This window comes from Heliconius melpomene, chromosome 18 (genome assembly GCF_056956725.1).
Source record: "Heliconius melpomene rosina isolate 202511_hmr_F chromosome 18, ASM5695672v1, whole genome shotgun sequence".
Classification (NCBI taxonomy): Eukaryota; Metazoa; Arthropoda; class Insecta; order Lepidoptera; family Nymphalidae; genus Heliconius; species Heliconius melpomene.
The window spans coordinates 926,033-942,610 of NC_140406.1; the positions used below are offsets into that span (position 1 = coordinate 926,033).

The following is a 16,578-nucleotide window of genomic DNA, read 5'->3' on the forward strand; positions in this document are numbered from 1 at the left end:
GAAATAAAATGGAATACAGGATCACTTTGTTGGCAGTATTCTCAACAAATGTTTGATAATTCCTCGCTCACGTAGTGTGTCATAGAATGGCGTTGAGTTTCGCCACAAAATACGCAATATCTCAAAAATTGAGCAGAAAGTAGAAAACGGAAGATCTTAGATTAGGTTCTTTCTGCCTACCCCGCTATGCAGCAAAACCGCAAAGCTGATTATAACTCACTTTATTGTCCGTCTACTTCTCCGCTCATCTGTCAAAATCCTTTTCGCAACTTCTCAAGAACATGCCCCACGGTTATTAAGATGAAACAAATATCAAATAATCTACAGTTCCTTGGAGCACCGACAAAATCAAACTTCTATGTCAACGCAATCCAAAGATACGTTCTTTTATGCTTCGCTTATGCCGCATATTATGTGACGTTTGCAGCTTACAATCAAAACCCATGGGAATGTTTCACTTATTCCTTTTGATCTAGAATTATGAAATTTGGTATGACAAAATATTGTAAATATTACTAATAAAAAACAATATTACTTACTTCCTAGTCCATTTCATACAAATAAGTGTCCATTTAATGCGCCCGCAAACTTAGGTTTATCAACTTTTATAAATTGTACTTCCCGTGACTTACTTCTCAGTGGCAAAGACCAGTACTTATTTGTTACTTTTCTACTAGGTATTTGTTATTTTACTTTTCTATTAGGTATTTGTTGCTAATTAGCGTAGCGTAACGCACATTGGTTAGTTACTCTAGCTTCAGGCTTCATCTCGCATATAGCAAAGTAAGTAGAGAACAGAATGTCAAGACTAGTCTTTCCTTTCTGCCCGAATTTAAGATTTTAGAAATTGAGCGGTAGTATTGATGATTGGCGGAACTTAACGCCGCTATATTTATACTAAATAATAATACACATTTTATTAACAAACATTTTTTAAAGTTAGCCGAAAAAAAATAAAAGAGTGACTAATTATTGAAGATTTAGTATTGTCAATCTAGCGCAACCACACGAGTAGTTTTACGAATTTGTCGTCACAAAATGACACGTTAGAATAGTGTAAAGTTGATTCTAATAAAAGAAAAAAATACAGGAGTTCCAACGCCGAGTATCTGAAGAGTACTTTTGACGCCGTCGTCGCCTGCCTGACTACACTCTTGGGGGAAATATTTATTTTTAAAACATTATCATTTTTATAGCCCAGCCAAACAGAGTGCGACGTTAGGTTCGATAAAACACTTAGTGTCATTGCTTGTGTGAAAAATGTAAATTTGAATTAGTTTAGCGATTTTCTTTTATTTTTCTGGCTTTGTTAGCTAAAGTGCGCCGTTAAGTTCCGCAACTGGACAGTAAACTCACTTTAAACTCACAGTAAACACAACTCACTTTTTTGGCAGTAATCATTGCATAATATTACGAAAAAAGTACTTTTTAAACGGTTTTATTTAGCTCACCCCGTTTGTTTGTTTGTTTGGGTCAAATTTAGTAATTGAAATTTAACCCTCTTCTCGTTAACCGATTGATCTGAAATTTGGTATACGCCTTTGATTCTGGTGACAATACAATTATCCATACTCAATATTATTGTGAATTCAAGATGGCCGCCGCTACAAGATGGCGGACAACTTAGTTTTTTTCAATCCCATCAATATGGATATCAAATGAAAGGGCTTGTCAAGTAGAATTCAGTGGACTATACAAAATCAAAATCCAAGATGGCCGCCACTATAAGATGGCGGACAAGTTAGTTTTTTTCAATCCTATCAATACGGGTATCAAATGAAAGGGCTTGTCAAGCAGAATTCAGTGGACTATACAAAATCAAAATCCAAGATGGCCGCCGCTACAAGATGGCGGACAAGTTAGTTTTTTCGATCCCATCAATATGGGTATCAAATGAAAGGGCTTGTCAAGTAGAATTCAGTGCACTATACAAAATCAAAATCAAAGATGGCCACTGCTACAAAATGGCGGATAATGTAGTTTTCAATCCCATCAATATGGGTATCAAAATAAAGGGCTTGGTAAGTATAATACAGTATACTATACACAATTACAATATGAATCTCCCACCTAAGTCAAGATCTGGTATCCTGTCGAGGACTGTGTGGCTATAGGGTGCCTAAAAATGATACGTCGCTAGGGGTACCACCCAAGGTAAAAGGTAAAAGCGCGCCGAGAACTGTATGGCACTAGGTGGATAAAAATGATATGTCGTTAGCGTTTTCCCCTCAAGATTCAGGCACATCTTGTTGTACATAGCCTTGTCCCTCTATTGGACCTCTGGGGGGGTCGTTCGTAACATTCTCCATTAACCTTGCAATAATGAGACATCGAGCCTCATTTCAACGAATTGAATAGCATGAGAAATAAAAACTAAAAACTTAAAAATAAAAAAGTAAAAAAAAAATTTTAAGTTAAACGGTTTTATATTGCAGATAAATGTACTAAAAGCTAAAAAATAATTTCATAGAAATTATGATTACTAAAATAAAATCGTGGGGACACTTGCTACTTACCACTAGGTGGGTGAAGTCTCACGCTATGTCTTTCAATTGTAGATATTGGACGTGCCCCACGATTTTATTTTAGTAATCATAATTTCTATGAAATTATTTTTTAGCTTTTAGTACATTTATCTGCAATATAAAACCGTTTAACTTAAAATTTTTTTTTTACTTTTTTATTAAGTGTTGTTGACATATTTACAGCAAAACGTTGATATTTCATGATTATTTCAGGAAAGAAATCAGTTATGAATGGACATTTCTTAACATAGTTTTAATGTAGTTCTTTCTGACTGCACCGCTAGAGATAAAGCGTGAAGTGAAGTTATTTTTTAATATAAGATATATAGGTAGTAACAGATTTGAAAGTAAAATCAATTAGAGTTCAATGCCTGCAATCCCACCATTGAGTGAAGAATGGGGATCTGTTGTGACATGACTTCACAATCCCATGTATTAACTACTGCTACTAAGATGTGGCTGAGAAACGAATTAATACGATAAATTAGATCCTGTTAGAGTGCTATCACCAAATCTGTTTAATTAAGTTCCACGCAATGTTTCAAAACAGGGCTGTGCTTGGGAAAAGAGGTGCCTTAACACTACGTTCCCTCTGACTGACGTGTTACCAAACATTAAAATATCTATAATATTGGAACTTTACACTCATAAAACATTTGACACTTCTCTAACATGAATTTATATATTCCAGAGTTCAATGTCGCTGTAACATGAATACCGCTATATACCACTGACTACACACATCGCGATGAAAGCGTCTAAACTAACCTTTCTCTATATTTTCAGTATACCCTTCACCTATTTTTGCATGTAGAATAACTAGGTTGTGTATATAACGATACATTCGCATTTATTTTTAACTTCATGCTGTATCTCGCGTATAGCACTAATTGCTGAGACACTCCGCCCGCTCTCCCCGCATCAGTAATCCACCTATAATCTTCACGTTTACAGAGGAGAACACAGGAGGGCTTGAAGACTGAGGATGCTTAAAGATGTTTTCATTCAATTAATAAATATAGGGTCGAACTGTAAATGTGACGGATGTGTGTTCAATTACCACTAGACAAAAATAATTATTTTATTTTTTTTGCTCTAGTAATAAGACAAAGCGTGGTGTTGAGTTCCGCAGCTCAAGACGCAATGTCTCGAAAATCGGGTGACAGGTCGAAAACGAACGTTATAACATTAATTTCCCTCTGCATACCCTGATATACGCGGGCAAGTTGATTGGGCAAAAAATTAATGAGTAAGAACTTTCGCCACCTCGCTTATAATTATCTAATTATCTCTAACTTCTCTCGTGGTCACAACTATCTCAATAGTTTAAGTTATACCTTTTTTTAACTGTGACTTGCATCAAGCATACAAGAATTTCTACGGCTTGATGAGGACGTATGGTTAACAGGCGCAAGTTCAAATCTAGCTATGTTCTAATTTTATAAGTATTTCAAAAGACCTAAAATTCCCAACAATGGCATTTAAAGATACAATAAATATATTCTTCTCTATCCTTAAAGTTCCATCTGCTCACGCAACAGTCCGTCCTTGTTGCGTCGAAATGAGACACGTTTGAGTGAATAATATCCGCGAGTATATTAAAACGGGCTTTCATTAAGTCGACGCTAAGCGGTTACAGAGTTTTATATACATAGATACAGTATAAACATTTTTATGAGACTTTTAGAACAGAATAAAGAAAAAGAAAATGAATTAAAACTTTTTGCTTTCTTGGTTAGATGATCAATTGAAGACAGTTATTAGATTTAATGTGAAATTTGATTGTCTTTTATATTTTTTTTAATGAAAATGTTATCTACTAATATTGATACTATCAAATGTAGTTGATAGACGAATGTCTGACCGTACTATCTTAGATGGATGGCGGAGGCGGGATATGTGGACACTAGTTTTTTTTGCCTGCCCCGCTATGAAATAAATGTGAAGCTAAAAATATATTTTCAATGTTCATACACTGATAATATTGTAGTCTAATCATCGGAAAAATTAAACAAGTGACGTATCACTCATTTGTCTCCTCTTAAATACGTTTTTTTATATACATATACAAAAAATACATTTAAAAAATTATGTCAAGAAGTAAGGATGAATTCATTGTTCCTTGTTGCTTCAACATTTTATGTACTCCATTAATGTAATGAACGCCTTTATGTTATAATTGTAACGTACGGTTTGTTGTTTTACAGGTCAATTTTGATACAATTTTTTGCGAATATAATGAAGAATAGAGGAACATCCATCCACGAGAATTAGGTACTATTTTTAGAACTACATTGGTATAGCATAGTTAAGCATTACATTATCCAGGCTTTACTTCCAAAACAGAAATTCTATAAATGACCTACATCTCTTTTCTTGCCGAGTTACTGGCAGGCTACGTAAAATAGAAAGTACTGGAAGAAAACTAATTAAAAAATTGAAATTGGGCATATAGGTACGTTAGGGAGTACAAGTGGTAGTGGAGTGAGCGTTTCCCTATTTCATATAGTAATGAAAAAAATGGAATATTTCATTTTATGTTTGAAAATCAACGCAAAAAACTTGCGATTTTTTTACTATAAAATTCGGAGATAAATGATAGGATGATATATTATTAGTTTCTCTTAGTTTACCTCTTAAAAAGCTTTGTGAATATTAAAGGATAAGGAATTAAAGATTATAACAAACACAATTCAGTTTGTCCCGCTTATAGCATGATAGACAGGGAGATCCTGGGAAACTCCGCTCTTATTAAGATATTTCCGTTCCTTACTTTCTGCTGTGTTCTGGAGGCATTGCCTGTTGAGTGACAGAACTCAATACCGCACTTTACCTCTTTACCAGAGGAAAAGGGAAATATTAAATATTTCAGTTCCTCGTATGGGTATCGGACCTACTCACAGTGGCAATCGTGTGCCCCTGCGCGACGACTGATATCACTGTATAAGACATTTCTACGAAAACGAAAAAAAAACAGGATTTCACATTAAAAAGTCCACGCAAACGAAGTCGCGGGCCACAACTCGTGAGATAAAACACAGCATCCTTTCATCTCATCTGGGTTGAGTGATTACGCTTTGTGCAAACCGCGACCACATGCTACCACAGAGCCACAGTGTTTCTTTGTTGACATATGTATGTATGTATGTATGTTATTAGAAAAACATGAGATTATAATGATCTTACAGTTGTATGAAATTATATACTTATTCTTGGATAAATTTATTTATTTTGTTTGAACAATGGAATATGGGAAATAGGTCGAAATTATAATAAACAGATATCATACCATACACACTCTCTCTAGGGCGGTCGTGGCGCAGGGGCACAAGCGTGCGACTGTAAACGCGAGAGAATGTGGGTTAGTTTTCCAATAGAAGAAATGTAATATTTAATATTTAAATGAGTGAAAATATTAAATACTTCATTTCTTCGCTCTGGTCTGGTCTCTTAAAGCGCAGCGGCGAGTTCCGCTATTCCAGACAGAGAATGGTAGTGTCGTAAAGTTCCCTCTGCCTACTGGTATGTGCAGGTCTACCGTGTTGTAAATAGCGTAAAGCACTTCCACTTTATTTGTGTACTTAAAATAAACAACCAAGAACGGGGTCGGCCGGAAATGAGCGGAATACAAAATACATATAGTTCGTTAATTATCGTTAGTTCTAAACGATACGCTTAGGATAATCGTCACGTAATAGTCGACGAGACTCGGATACATACGACTATTATACGTAGCCATTTCTTATTGGGTTTACTTTATTTACCTGTATTTAAATCGTGCCTTAGATCGCCAACTGTTCAATTGGTAGGGAGTTCAAAAATACACCGAGGATATAAAATGTAATAATAAAGTATTTTTCTTCACAAAAACAAGAAGATTCACGCTTTTTCAAAAATAGGCAAGGGGTACACACTATTTTAGGGGTATGTTCAGTGGCGGAAGGAAACGTAAACGCAGTACTTTGTCTAACGAGACTTGGAAATACTAAAAATATAATCATTTGCCTGAGTGGGTATCGAACCTTCAACCATCGTGTACAATCACATGTGTGACGATGGCCTCAACATTGTTAGGTGAAATTTTTATATCCGGTGTGGGAGTGGAGTGGGACGATGAAAAAAAAAATATTTTATGCAAAAAAAAACTAAGTATTACCTAATTGAAATTAGCCTTAAATTTAAATAGTTTTAATTAACATAATACGAATATAATTGAGTCATTTCGTATTCATCGCGGAGCCTTTGTTACAACTCTCTATGATTATAAAACAAGCGCTCTGACCACTTTCATTGTCGCTATAATTAGTAATAACAATGCTAAAGTTTCAAAATATATAGCTTTTAATGTTTTTAGCGTTCCATATCTCAAAAGAAATAAAATGGAATACAGGATCACTTTGTTGGCAGTATTCTCAACAAATGTTTGATAATTCCTCGCTCACGTAGTGTGTCATAGAATGGCGTTGAGTTTCGCCACAAAATACGCAATATCTCAAAAATTGAGCAGAAAGTAGAAAACGGAAGATCTTAGATTAGGTTCTTTCTGCCTACCCCGCTATGCAGCAAAACCGCAAAGCTGATTATAACTCACTTTATTGTCCGTCTACTTCTCCGCTCATCTGTCAAAATCCTTTTCGCAACTTCTCAAGAACATGCCCCACGGTTATTAAGATGAAACAAATATCAAATAATCTACAGTTCCTTGGAGCACCGACAAAATCAAACTTCTATGTCAACGCAATCCAAAGATACGTTCTTTTATGCTTCGCTTATGCCGCATATTATGTGACGTTTGCAGCTTACAATCAAAACCCATGGGAATGTTTCACTTATTCCTTTTGATCTAGAATTATGAAATTTGGTATGACAAAATATTGTAAATATTACTAATAAAAAACAATATTACTTACTTCCTAGTCCATTTCATACAAATAAGTGTCCATTTAATGCGCCCGCAAACTTAGGTTTATCAACTTTTATAAATTGTACTTCCCGTGACTTACTTCTCAGTGGCAAAGACCAGTACTTATTTGTTACTTTTCTACTAGGTATTTGTTATTTTACTTTTCTATTAGGTATTTGTTGCTAATTAGCGTAGCGTAACGCACATTGGTTAGTTACTCTAGCTTCAGGCTTCATCTCGCATATAGCAAAGTAAGTAGAGAACAGAATGTCAAGACTAGTCTTTCCTTTCTGCCCGAATTTAAGATTTTAGAAATTGAGCGGTAGTATTGATGATTGGCGGAACTTAACGCCGCTATATTTATACTAAATAATAATACACATTTTATTAACAAACATTTTTTAAAGTTAGCCGAAAAAAAATAAAAGAGTGACTAATTATTGAAGATTTAGTATTGTCAATCTAGCGCAACCACACGAGTAGTTTTACGAATTTGTCGTCACAAAATGACACGTTAGAATAGTGTAAAGTTGATTCTAATAAAAGAAAAAAATACAGGAGTTCCAACGCCGAGTATCTGAAGAGTACTTTTGACGCCGTCGTCGCCTGCCTGACTACACTCTTGGGGGAAATATTTATTTTTAAAACATTATCATTTTTATAGCCCAGCCAAACAGAGTGCGACGTTAGGTTCGATAAAACACTTAGTGTCATTGCTTGTGTGAAAAATGTAAATTTGAATTAGTTTAGCGATTTTCTTTTATTTTTCTGGCTTTGTTAGCTAAAGTGCGCCGTTAAGTTCCGCAACTGGACAGTAAACTCACTTTAAACTCACAGTAAACACAACTCACTTTTTTGGCAGTAATCATTGCATAATATTACGAAAAAAGTACTTTTTAAACGGTTTTATTTAGCTCACCCCGTTTGTTTGTTTGTTTGGGTCAAATTTAGTAATTGAAATTTAACCCTCTTCTCGTTAACCGATTGATCTGAAATTTGGTATACGCCTTTGATTCTGGTGACAATACAATTATCCATACTCAATATTATTGTGAATTCAAGATGGCCGCCGCTACAAGATGGCGGACAACTTAGTTTTTTTCAATCCCATCAATATGGATATCAAATGAAAGGGCTTGTCAAGTAGAATTCAGTGGACTATACAAAATCAAAATCCAAGATGGCCGCCACTATAAGATGGCGGACAAGTTAGTTTTTTTCAATCCTATCAATACGGGTATCAAATGAAAGGGCTTGTCAAGCAGAATTCAGTGGACTATACAAAATCAAAATCCAAGATGGCCGCCGCTACAAGATGGCGGACAAGTTAGTTTTTTCGATCCCATCAATATGGGTATCAAATGAAAGGGCTTGTCAAGTAGAATTCAGTGCACTATACAAAATCAAAATCAAAGATGGCCACTGCTACAAAATGGCGGATAATGTAGTTTTCAATCCCATCAATATGGGTATCAAAATAAAGGGCTTGGTAAGTATAATACAGTATACTATACACAATTACAATATGAATCTCCCACCTAAGTCAAGATCTGGTATCCTGTCGAGGACTGTGTGGCTATAGGGTGCCTAAAAATGATACGTCGCTAGGGGTACCACCCAAGGTAAAAGGTAAAAGCGCGCCGAGAACTGTATGGCACTAGGTGGATAAAAATGATATGTCGTTAGCGTTTTCCCCTCAAGATTCAGGCACATCTTGTTGTACATAGCCTTGTCCCTCTATTGGACCTCTGGGGGGGTCGTTCGTAACATTCTCCATTAACCTTGCAATAATGAGACATCGAGCCTCATTTCAACGAATTGAATAGCATGAGAAATAAAAACTAAAAACTTAAAAATAAAAAAGTAAAAAAAAAAATTTAAGTTAAACGGTTTTATATTGCAGATAAATGTACTAAAAGCTAAAAAATAATTTCATAGAAATTATGATTACTAAAATAAAATCGTGGGGACACTTGCTACTTACCACTAGGTGGGTGAAGTCTCACGCTATGTCTTTCAATTGTAGATATTGGACGTGCCCCACGATTAAATTTTAGTAATCATAATTTCTATGAAATTATTTTTTAGCTTTTAGTACATTTATCTGCAATATAAAACCGTTTAACTTAAAATTTTTTTTTTACTTTTTTTTACAAAAAATAAGTAGTGTTTCAAAGAATTCTTTTTACATTCACGTCACGATCAACACGTGTCAGGAATCTTTATACGATAGACGACTGTTTCACGAGCCTTTTACTTTCTAAAGTCGAAGTTAATACATTCAGTTACTTTCAGTTGGTTATAGATTTATTTACTTACTTTGACTGTCTGGCTTCCATGCCTTGCAACTCTACATGTAAAGAATATTTAGATTTGCAACATATGGAGTCAAGCCGTCGTAGCATAGTGTCTGACTGTAAACGCGACGGTTGTGGGTTCGATTCCCACTCGGGAATGAGTTATTTTCATTTCCTCACTCTGGAAGATAATGTTGAGTGGGGGAACTTAGCGGCGCTAGAGAGAAGAAATAAAATTAATTAATTCCCCAAGTGGGTATCTAACATTTTTTTACCTTCATAAAATTTTTTTTTTTGGTTCAAGCACCTGCCATATATTTACACCATGACAAAGAACAGTGTTAAGACACTACGTTTCACCTCAAACCTTTCTCAAGAGCTCCAAATCATAGTATATTGAGAACATAGCAGTGTGTTGATAAACAAAAGAGATCGACCAGTTACGTCACCGGCACCAGCGCCGGCACCGGTTGCGCAGTTCGACCCACATCTTCCGTGTCAAGCACGCGCGACGCGCCCATTGTAACTGCGAACTGTGTTTATTTTAACTCCGCCGCCATCGCCACTCTGATATTAAGCGGAAGTCTGCTTACTAACGTTTTAGTTTACATCGGACTGTAAAGTTTGCTTGGGCTAAATATGCGGAGTTCACTTGCACTATAAGAGGAATAGTTTGAATTAGTTTTTTATATTTTCAACGTATTTCCTATGTCGCGGTTGTGGGTTCGATTTCTACATGGACTAATGAATTATTTTTTTGCTCTGGTATAAAAATAAAACGCTATGTTGAGTTCCTCCCCTGCTACGTGCAGGATACAGCGTCAAGATGTTAAAATAAAGTTGAAAAAACAAATACACTAAATGAAACCAGTTAAATGTAAACATTATTAAAACTGTAATGATTTACTACCGTCGTAAATTATAATTTCGAATGTTCAATGTACGCTAGAGTGTGCGAATGGTATTAATATAAACAATATATGAGATTAGGATAACAGTGAGTTACTCAAACAAAATGTAGCTGAACTGAATGGGAGCTTTTAATTAACTTCGTATGTTGTTTTAACTTATTTCAATAAGTAGGACTTTGTAGGTTCAATCTTACTTTTTTTTATTAATTTCACACTATATCCGGCACATAGGTAGACAGAGGGAGCCTAGTGCTAAGACACTTCGTACCAATTAGAACACTTCCAATCCTCATTTTCCACCAAATTCTTGAGTTGGGTTTTGAATGGCGGAACTCAACCCCGCAGCATCGAAGCGCAAATCTCATTTTGGGCAATTCAATGAATTTTGTATACTAAGTTGTACGTGCAGCTACGCCTGTGTTGTCAAATGAAAATAAATAAGAGTTATGTATGACACATGACAATAAGCGGGAGATAGCTCTGGTCGCAGGTTCACAATATTTGGTTGGATATTTTCAAACTCTTAACGGAGAGCCTCGCTCAACGGAGTATTTAATACAAAAAGATTTTTGATATTAGTGCGTTCAACGAAACCACCTCTTTTTTTTCATATAAAAATCCAGTGCGAGTGTCACGTCGGGTAAGGACAATGCTGTCTTATTACTTTTATATGATAGCTCGTGGCGGCGTGACAGCGACACGAGGTTTCACGGCATGAATATTAAAACGGACTTTCTCTTACTTATCTACGTGTTTTTTTGAAACAGCCTGTAATTTGTTAGATTTTTTGTTTTGTATACTTAGTTTAACTTTGTGGGTATTTTGAAGTGATTAAAATATATAGAAAGATTAAGTGAAGTGATCGTGACATTGCGTGTTGAGGCGGAACTTAACGTCGTGTAAAAGCAAAAGTAACTTGTTACTCATACCATCTTCCATTGTTAGACATAATATTTCATAATCAACGTAATATTCAAACTAAATTATTAAACAACTAGACCACCGACCTCCATTATTTTCCCACCATTGTTGGTTATAATGACGTAAATTACTATTGCATTATAATATTGAGAAGTGACTTTACAATTGTAATGCAACGTAAGTCTGTTAAACACTATCATAATAAATAACTTGTTAAAATAAAGATCGTCGTGGCGTAGTGGCACAGGCCTATGGCTGTAGACGCGACGGTTGTCTGTTCGATTTCTATTCGGGGAAAGGAAATATTTAATATTTTCATTTCCTCGCTGTGATAAAAAAAACACAAGGCAAAGCTGCGGCGTTGAGTTCCGCCATTCAAAATCTAATGCATTAATAACTCGGCGAAGTGCTTTAATGGAAACGGAGTGACTTAACGTTAGGCTCTCAGGTTCCTTCTGCCTACCCTGTTAGGTACGGGATACAGCATATTTAAATAAAAAAAAATGATTCTGAAAGGCCTTTTATAGAAAAAAATAATAAACTTTTAACAAAATACAAAAGTGGCTCTACTCGAGTAGTAACAAAGGAAAACTTCTAACAAAGTTGCGTTCTCTTCTAACATGGAGAAAACACTCGATTGTTAGTTCCTTTGCGCTTTGAAGATAAAGCGATTTAGTTTGTTTCTTAAGAGACGGCCAATTATTTGTCTTTGTTAGGGAATAAGGAGGTAGCAGATTGAGATCTTAGTGATTTACACAGTCTAAGTGTGACGCAGGTCGTGGGTTCGATTGCCACTCGGGAAAAGAAGTATTTAGGAATGAAGGGAAGGAATTTTGAGTTAAGTCACTCTCTTTCCCACGCACCACTTAATATTTAAAGTAAAGAAGAAGTAATTCTCAATTTAGCTTAGTGGCGTCTTTCAACGCCCCGCTTTGTCTTGTTATCAGTGCGCACAACCAACAGACCTCTAATACTAACTACTAATATATGTATAGATATACAATTTGAACTGCCAAATGAATCCAAACGTTTCTCCATTTCAGAACTTTAACTAAGTTTCATTTTCCTCTCCGATTGTTTGTAAAACACTCGACGGCAGTGATTCAATTCGTACACAGTGTACTTGTAGTCGCTTGTAGCGAGCGCGAGCACAAGTGCGATATTGCTCCCGTCTCTAGTCGCACATAGCATCTAAACTCCGTACAAGGCTATAACTCGGCGATTCCCAATTCAATTGTAAAAGCTGTTTCCTTTGCGCAAGGTTGTCAATTTTATTGGTATTAAAAGATTTCTTTAAATAATATTTTAAATACAATTATATTGATTTCTTCGCTTTCGCAAAAGCAAATTTTATTGGCTATGTGAGATACAAACATACGTTTATTGATTTTTTACTCATTTCAAACTACACAGTCATAACACACACCGTGACAGCAGGGTAGGCTTAGGAAACCTAGTATTAGACACTATCCGCCCAATTATCGAAACATTGTAATGTTGATGGACGAAACAGTAAGTATTGTTGCCTTTTGTACAAGACCAGGATAATAATAATAATTAGATTCCCGAGTGTGATACAAACCCACGAACATTGTGAATAATATATTTCGTTTTTCCGACTTAAATTGAACTTCAATACTTATATTATTAAAACCAATTATATATAGCCTATATTTAAAATGAACAAATTAAGATTTCGTAGACAGCCCTACACTGTCGGTCAGCAGTCAGCACGTTGCAAATGAACGATAAACGGCAGGAACTATTCACAAACGGAACGAATTCATTCGCCTGTATGACCCGCTTCCTCTGCTACGCCTTGGTTTGTTGGGACAGGTTACTGGCATACCTAATCTACACCAATTGAAAATTGATTATTTAATAGTTTCTAAGCTATTTGGCTGTTACGGTTTTTTAAGTGCATTTTATTTTTACGAGGCGAAGCGTCACAGCGTCTGGCTCTAAACAAGTCGCTCCGGTAACAAGACAACACGTTGCGCTGAGTTTCGCTACTCAATAGGCAATGTCTCAAAAATTGTGAGGACGTAAAAGCAGTGTCTTAACACAAGTCCCCTTTGCCGACCCCGTTATGAAGGAAATAACGTGACACTCCTTTTTTAATTTTTTATCAATGGAGTCGCTAAGTTAATTGCATAATATAGACATTTCACATACTAATGCGTAAATCTAATATTACATAAGTGTTATATTGTAGGCAACCGTAACCTTGCAAAGTGCAGAACATTAGACATAAACGAGGACAGCCAATAATTGCGTAAGGATGCATGTGCAGATAATATGAGGATTAGCTGATTTTCACAAAACAGATTTACTTTGATGTTCCAACACTTTTTAGTTATCTGACATATAAAAAACTGTCATTTTGCTGTAAGAAAAACTTAAATAAAAAAAAATTCTTAAACAATTAATAAAATGTTTGTACAAAACAATATTTTTTATTAAATTTTAATGTATAAAAACCCTTTTTAATTTTAAATGAAATGAAAATAATGAAAAAAACATTTAAACAAAATTTATCACAAGACTTACTTGCAATAATAAAGTCTCCCATCCCTCCCCGTGTGAACTGTCCAACCTTCTTTTAGTTCTGTCTGAAGTCTCTCCAAAGCGACTTCATCTTCCAAAGCACCCTTCCCTTCAAACCTAGGACTGCCCCCAATTCGAGGACTTCCATATTTCGGACTAGCCCCAAGTTTTGGGCTGTACGTTCCCAGTTTTGGACTATTAGAACTCGAGGCAGCATCGCTCAAGGGACTGCCAGTACGTCTCGCACTAAAGTTAGGACTAGGATTGGGCCTTGGACTTTGCGCTAATTTGGGGCTGGCAGTGCCGCTGGGACCTGGAGACGACGACGCCTGCTGCAGTAGCATTATATCACGTCATTGCACCATTGTAGAGGTTATCTGTAAAGAAATAAAATCGTTAGTTTCTGAATCGTAACGATTTATGTATATGATGGACAATTCAAAGCTAAAACTTTGGAGAGTTTAGGGAGTGTAGAGAAGATATTAAGAAAAAGTTTTCCAAAATTTCAACGGGAACGGGGAAAACATGGGATTTTACATATACAAAGAAAGTTGTGGGCGACAATTAGTTTGAAATATAAAATGATTTGGATGATAGATCTAAAACATTCAAAGTTTAATATGAAATATCCTTCTAAAGATATAGTTTAACTGAAAGCAACCCTCTTCATATCAATTGAGGTACGACAGAACTAGTTCAATCTAGATATCCTACAGTGAGCTAACAGCAACTAACGTCACTAGCAAACTTTAATTAAATTTGTGTTTTCATTGTGCTCAACTGAGAACGTATCCACCGTTCACTCGCTCCACTTTTGCAAAATAGTAAAACGTAGGACGTTCCCAGGCACACTCGACTAATATTACTTTTTCAACGACGAATTGAATATGTTTACGCTTCCTCACTTTTCGCTCAATTTTCGAAGTGTTGCGTGTTGAATTACGGTACCCAACATCGTACGTTGAAATGTTGCCAAAGCGAGGAAATGAAAAAAAAATAATAATCTGAAGTGCGAATTGAACTCACAACCGCCGCGTTTACATTTGGACGTTGTGCCGTTGTGCCATGACGGCCTCAATTGAAGTTTTTGAATATTTTTGTCATAAAAATAAAAGTCCTTAACAAAATTATATTTAATAAGAATATAAATGCCCCAATTTTGTTTGCGTAATTCGAGCAATCTCTGGAAAGCATTCAAAAGAGAAGAGGAAATGAAACAGCCTCGTCGGCAAAAATGGCAACATCGATTAAAACTAGCCACAAAAAGTACAGCAAATGCCGCTTAAATTGCTTTAAAAAAAAACGACCTCCCGCAAAACGTAATCGCTGAAACGCGACGCAAAATATGAATGAAAATGGCTGCTATTTTTTTGGATGTCATTTCGCTTGTTCCCGATTTTATTCTGGCTCAATAAAGGTGGTGGTAGAAGGATATTTGCGAAAGTATTTTATTGGTCTAAATACCCACTTTGTCAAATATAAGGGTCGACATTGTGTGCAATAACGTAATATTATATTTTGACGACTAAACTCATTCATCATTCTGGCATGGATATTTCCGGTATGCTTAAACGGTTACAAAAACTTTTGTGTCCAAATAAGGAAATGGTCTTTATAAGTAACAATTAGCTTAAGTTGATTTGAATAAACATTCTAGTAACCCGACAAAGCACCGCTCTAATTTCCAACAAGTGAAGTAAGTGGAAAGTGAGAAACGGAGTGTCTTAACACTCCCCTACACAACGTGAAGCTGATTTCTGACTTAAATGAAAAAGAATATACATGAAAATCAGGTTTGTCTTCGTTGCCAAACTAAAGCCCATTTGATTTAATCTCGACAGATGAAAAATTATATCCATCATGCGTTGCCTATCTCCCGTATACAATCCCAATGAAATCTATCTGAGTTTATTTAGACTTCTACGTAAATCTGGATCATATGCCTCAAAATACGTGAGTAAAAACTAATGTTTAGATATCATAATAATGACCAAATCGAACCCATAACCATCAATAATAGTCATGATACCACTGCGTTACTATGGCAAAAGAACAATGAGAGTTAAAATTAGGTTTTATAACCAAATTCCCTGGTCGTCCCGAAGAGATATATAAAGGTAGAACTTTACCAAATTACCTCAAAAGATCGTTAACGTCAGATTGAGGATCTAATATAGTTCCCGCGGGAAAGCACGCGAGGGGGTGGTTTGTTAGCACGTTATTAAGTTACGTACGTACTAGTAAATTATATATCTATAACGTTTCACAATTATTTAGGTATTTTAATTGTGGACTCGATTCCCACTATTAAAATACCAAAAAATTCTGAATTATCGAAACAGAGGTTTGTCATGCCACTTTACTGTAGAAAATAATTTTGTAACACGTAGAAACTAGAAGGTTATCAATTCTAACTCCGGGTGGTGGGTATTTATTACAAACAAGAACAGCTCCACGCTCTATCCCGCATTACC

At 35.7% G+C, this 16,578-nt stretch overlaps 1 protein-coding gene across 1 annotated transcript in view; it reads right to left on the minus strand.

The window, feature by feature from the left end:
- LOC146529106 (uncharacterized) overlaps nucleotides 1-16,578 on the minus strand; it is a 143,863-nt gene that overhangs the window by 85,354 nt on the left and 41,931 nt on the right. The window contains exon 2 of the mRNA XM_085202290.1: nucleotides 14,108-14,481. Coding sequence (XP_085058416.1) covers nucleotides 14,108-14,448 — 341 coding nt within the window. The 5' untranslated portion in view covers nucleotides 14,449-14,481. The remainder of the gene's footprint in view (nucleotides 1-14,107; nucleotides 14,482-16,578) is intronic.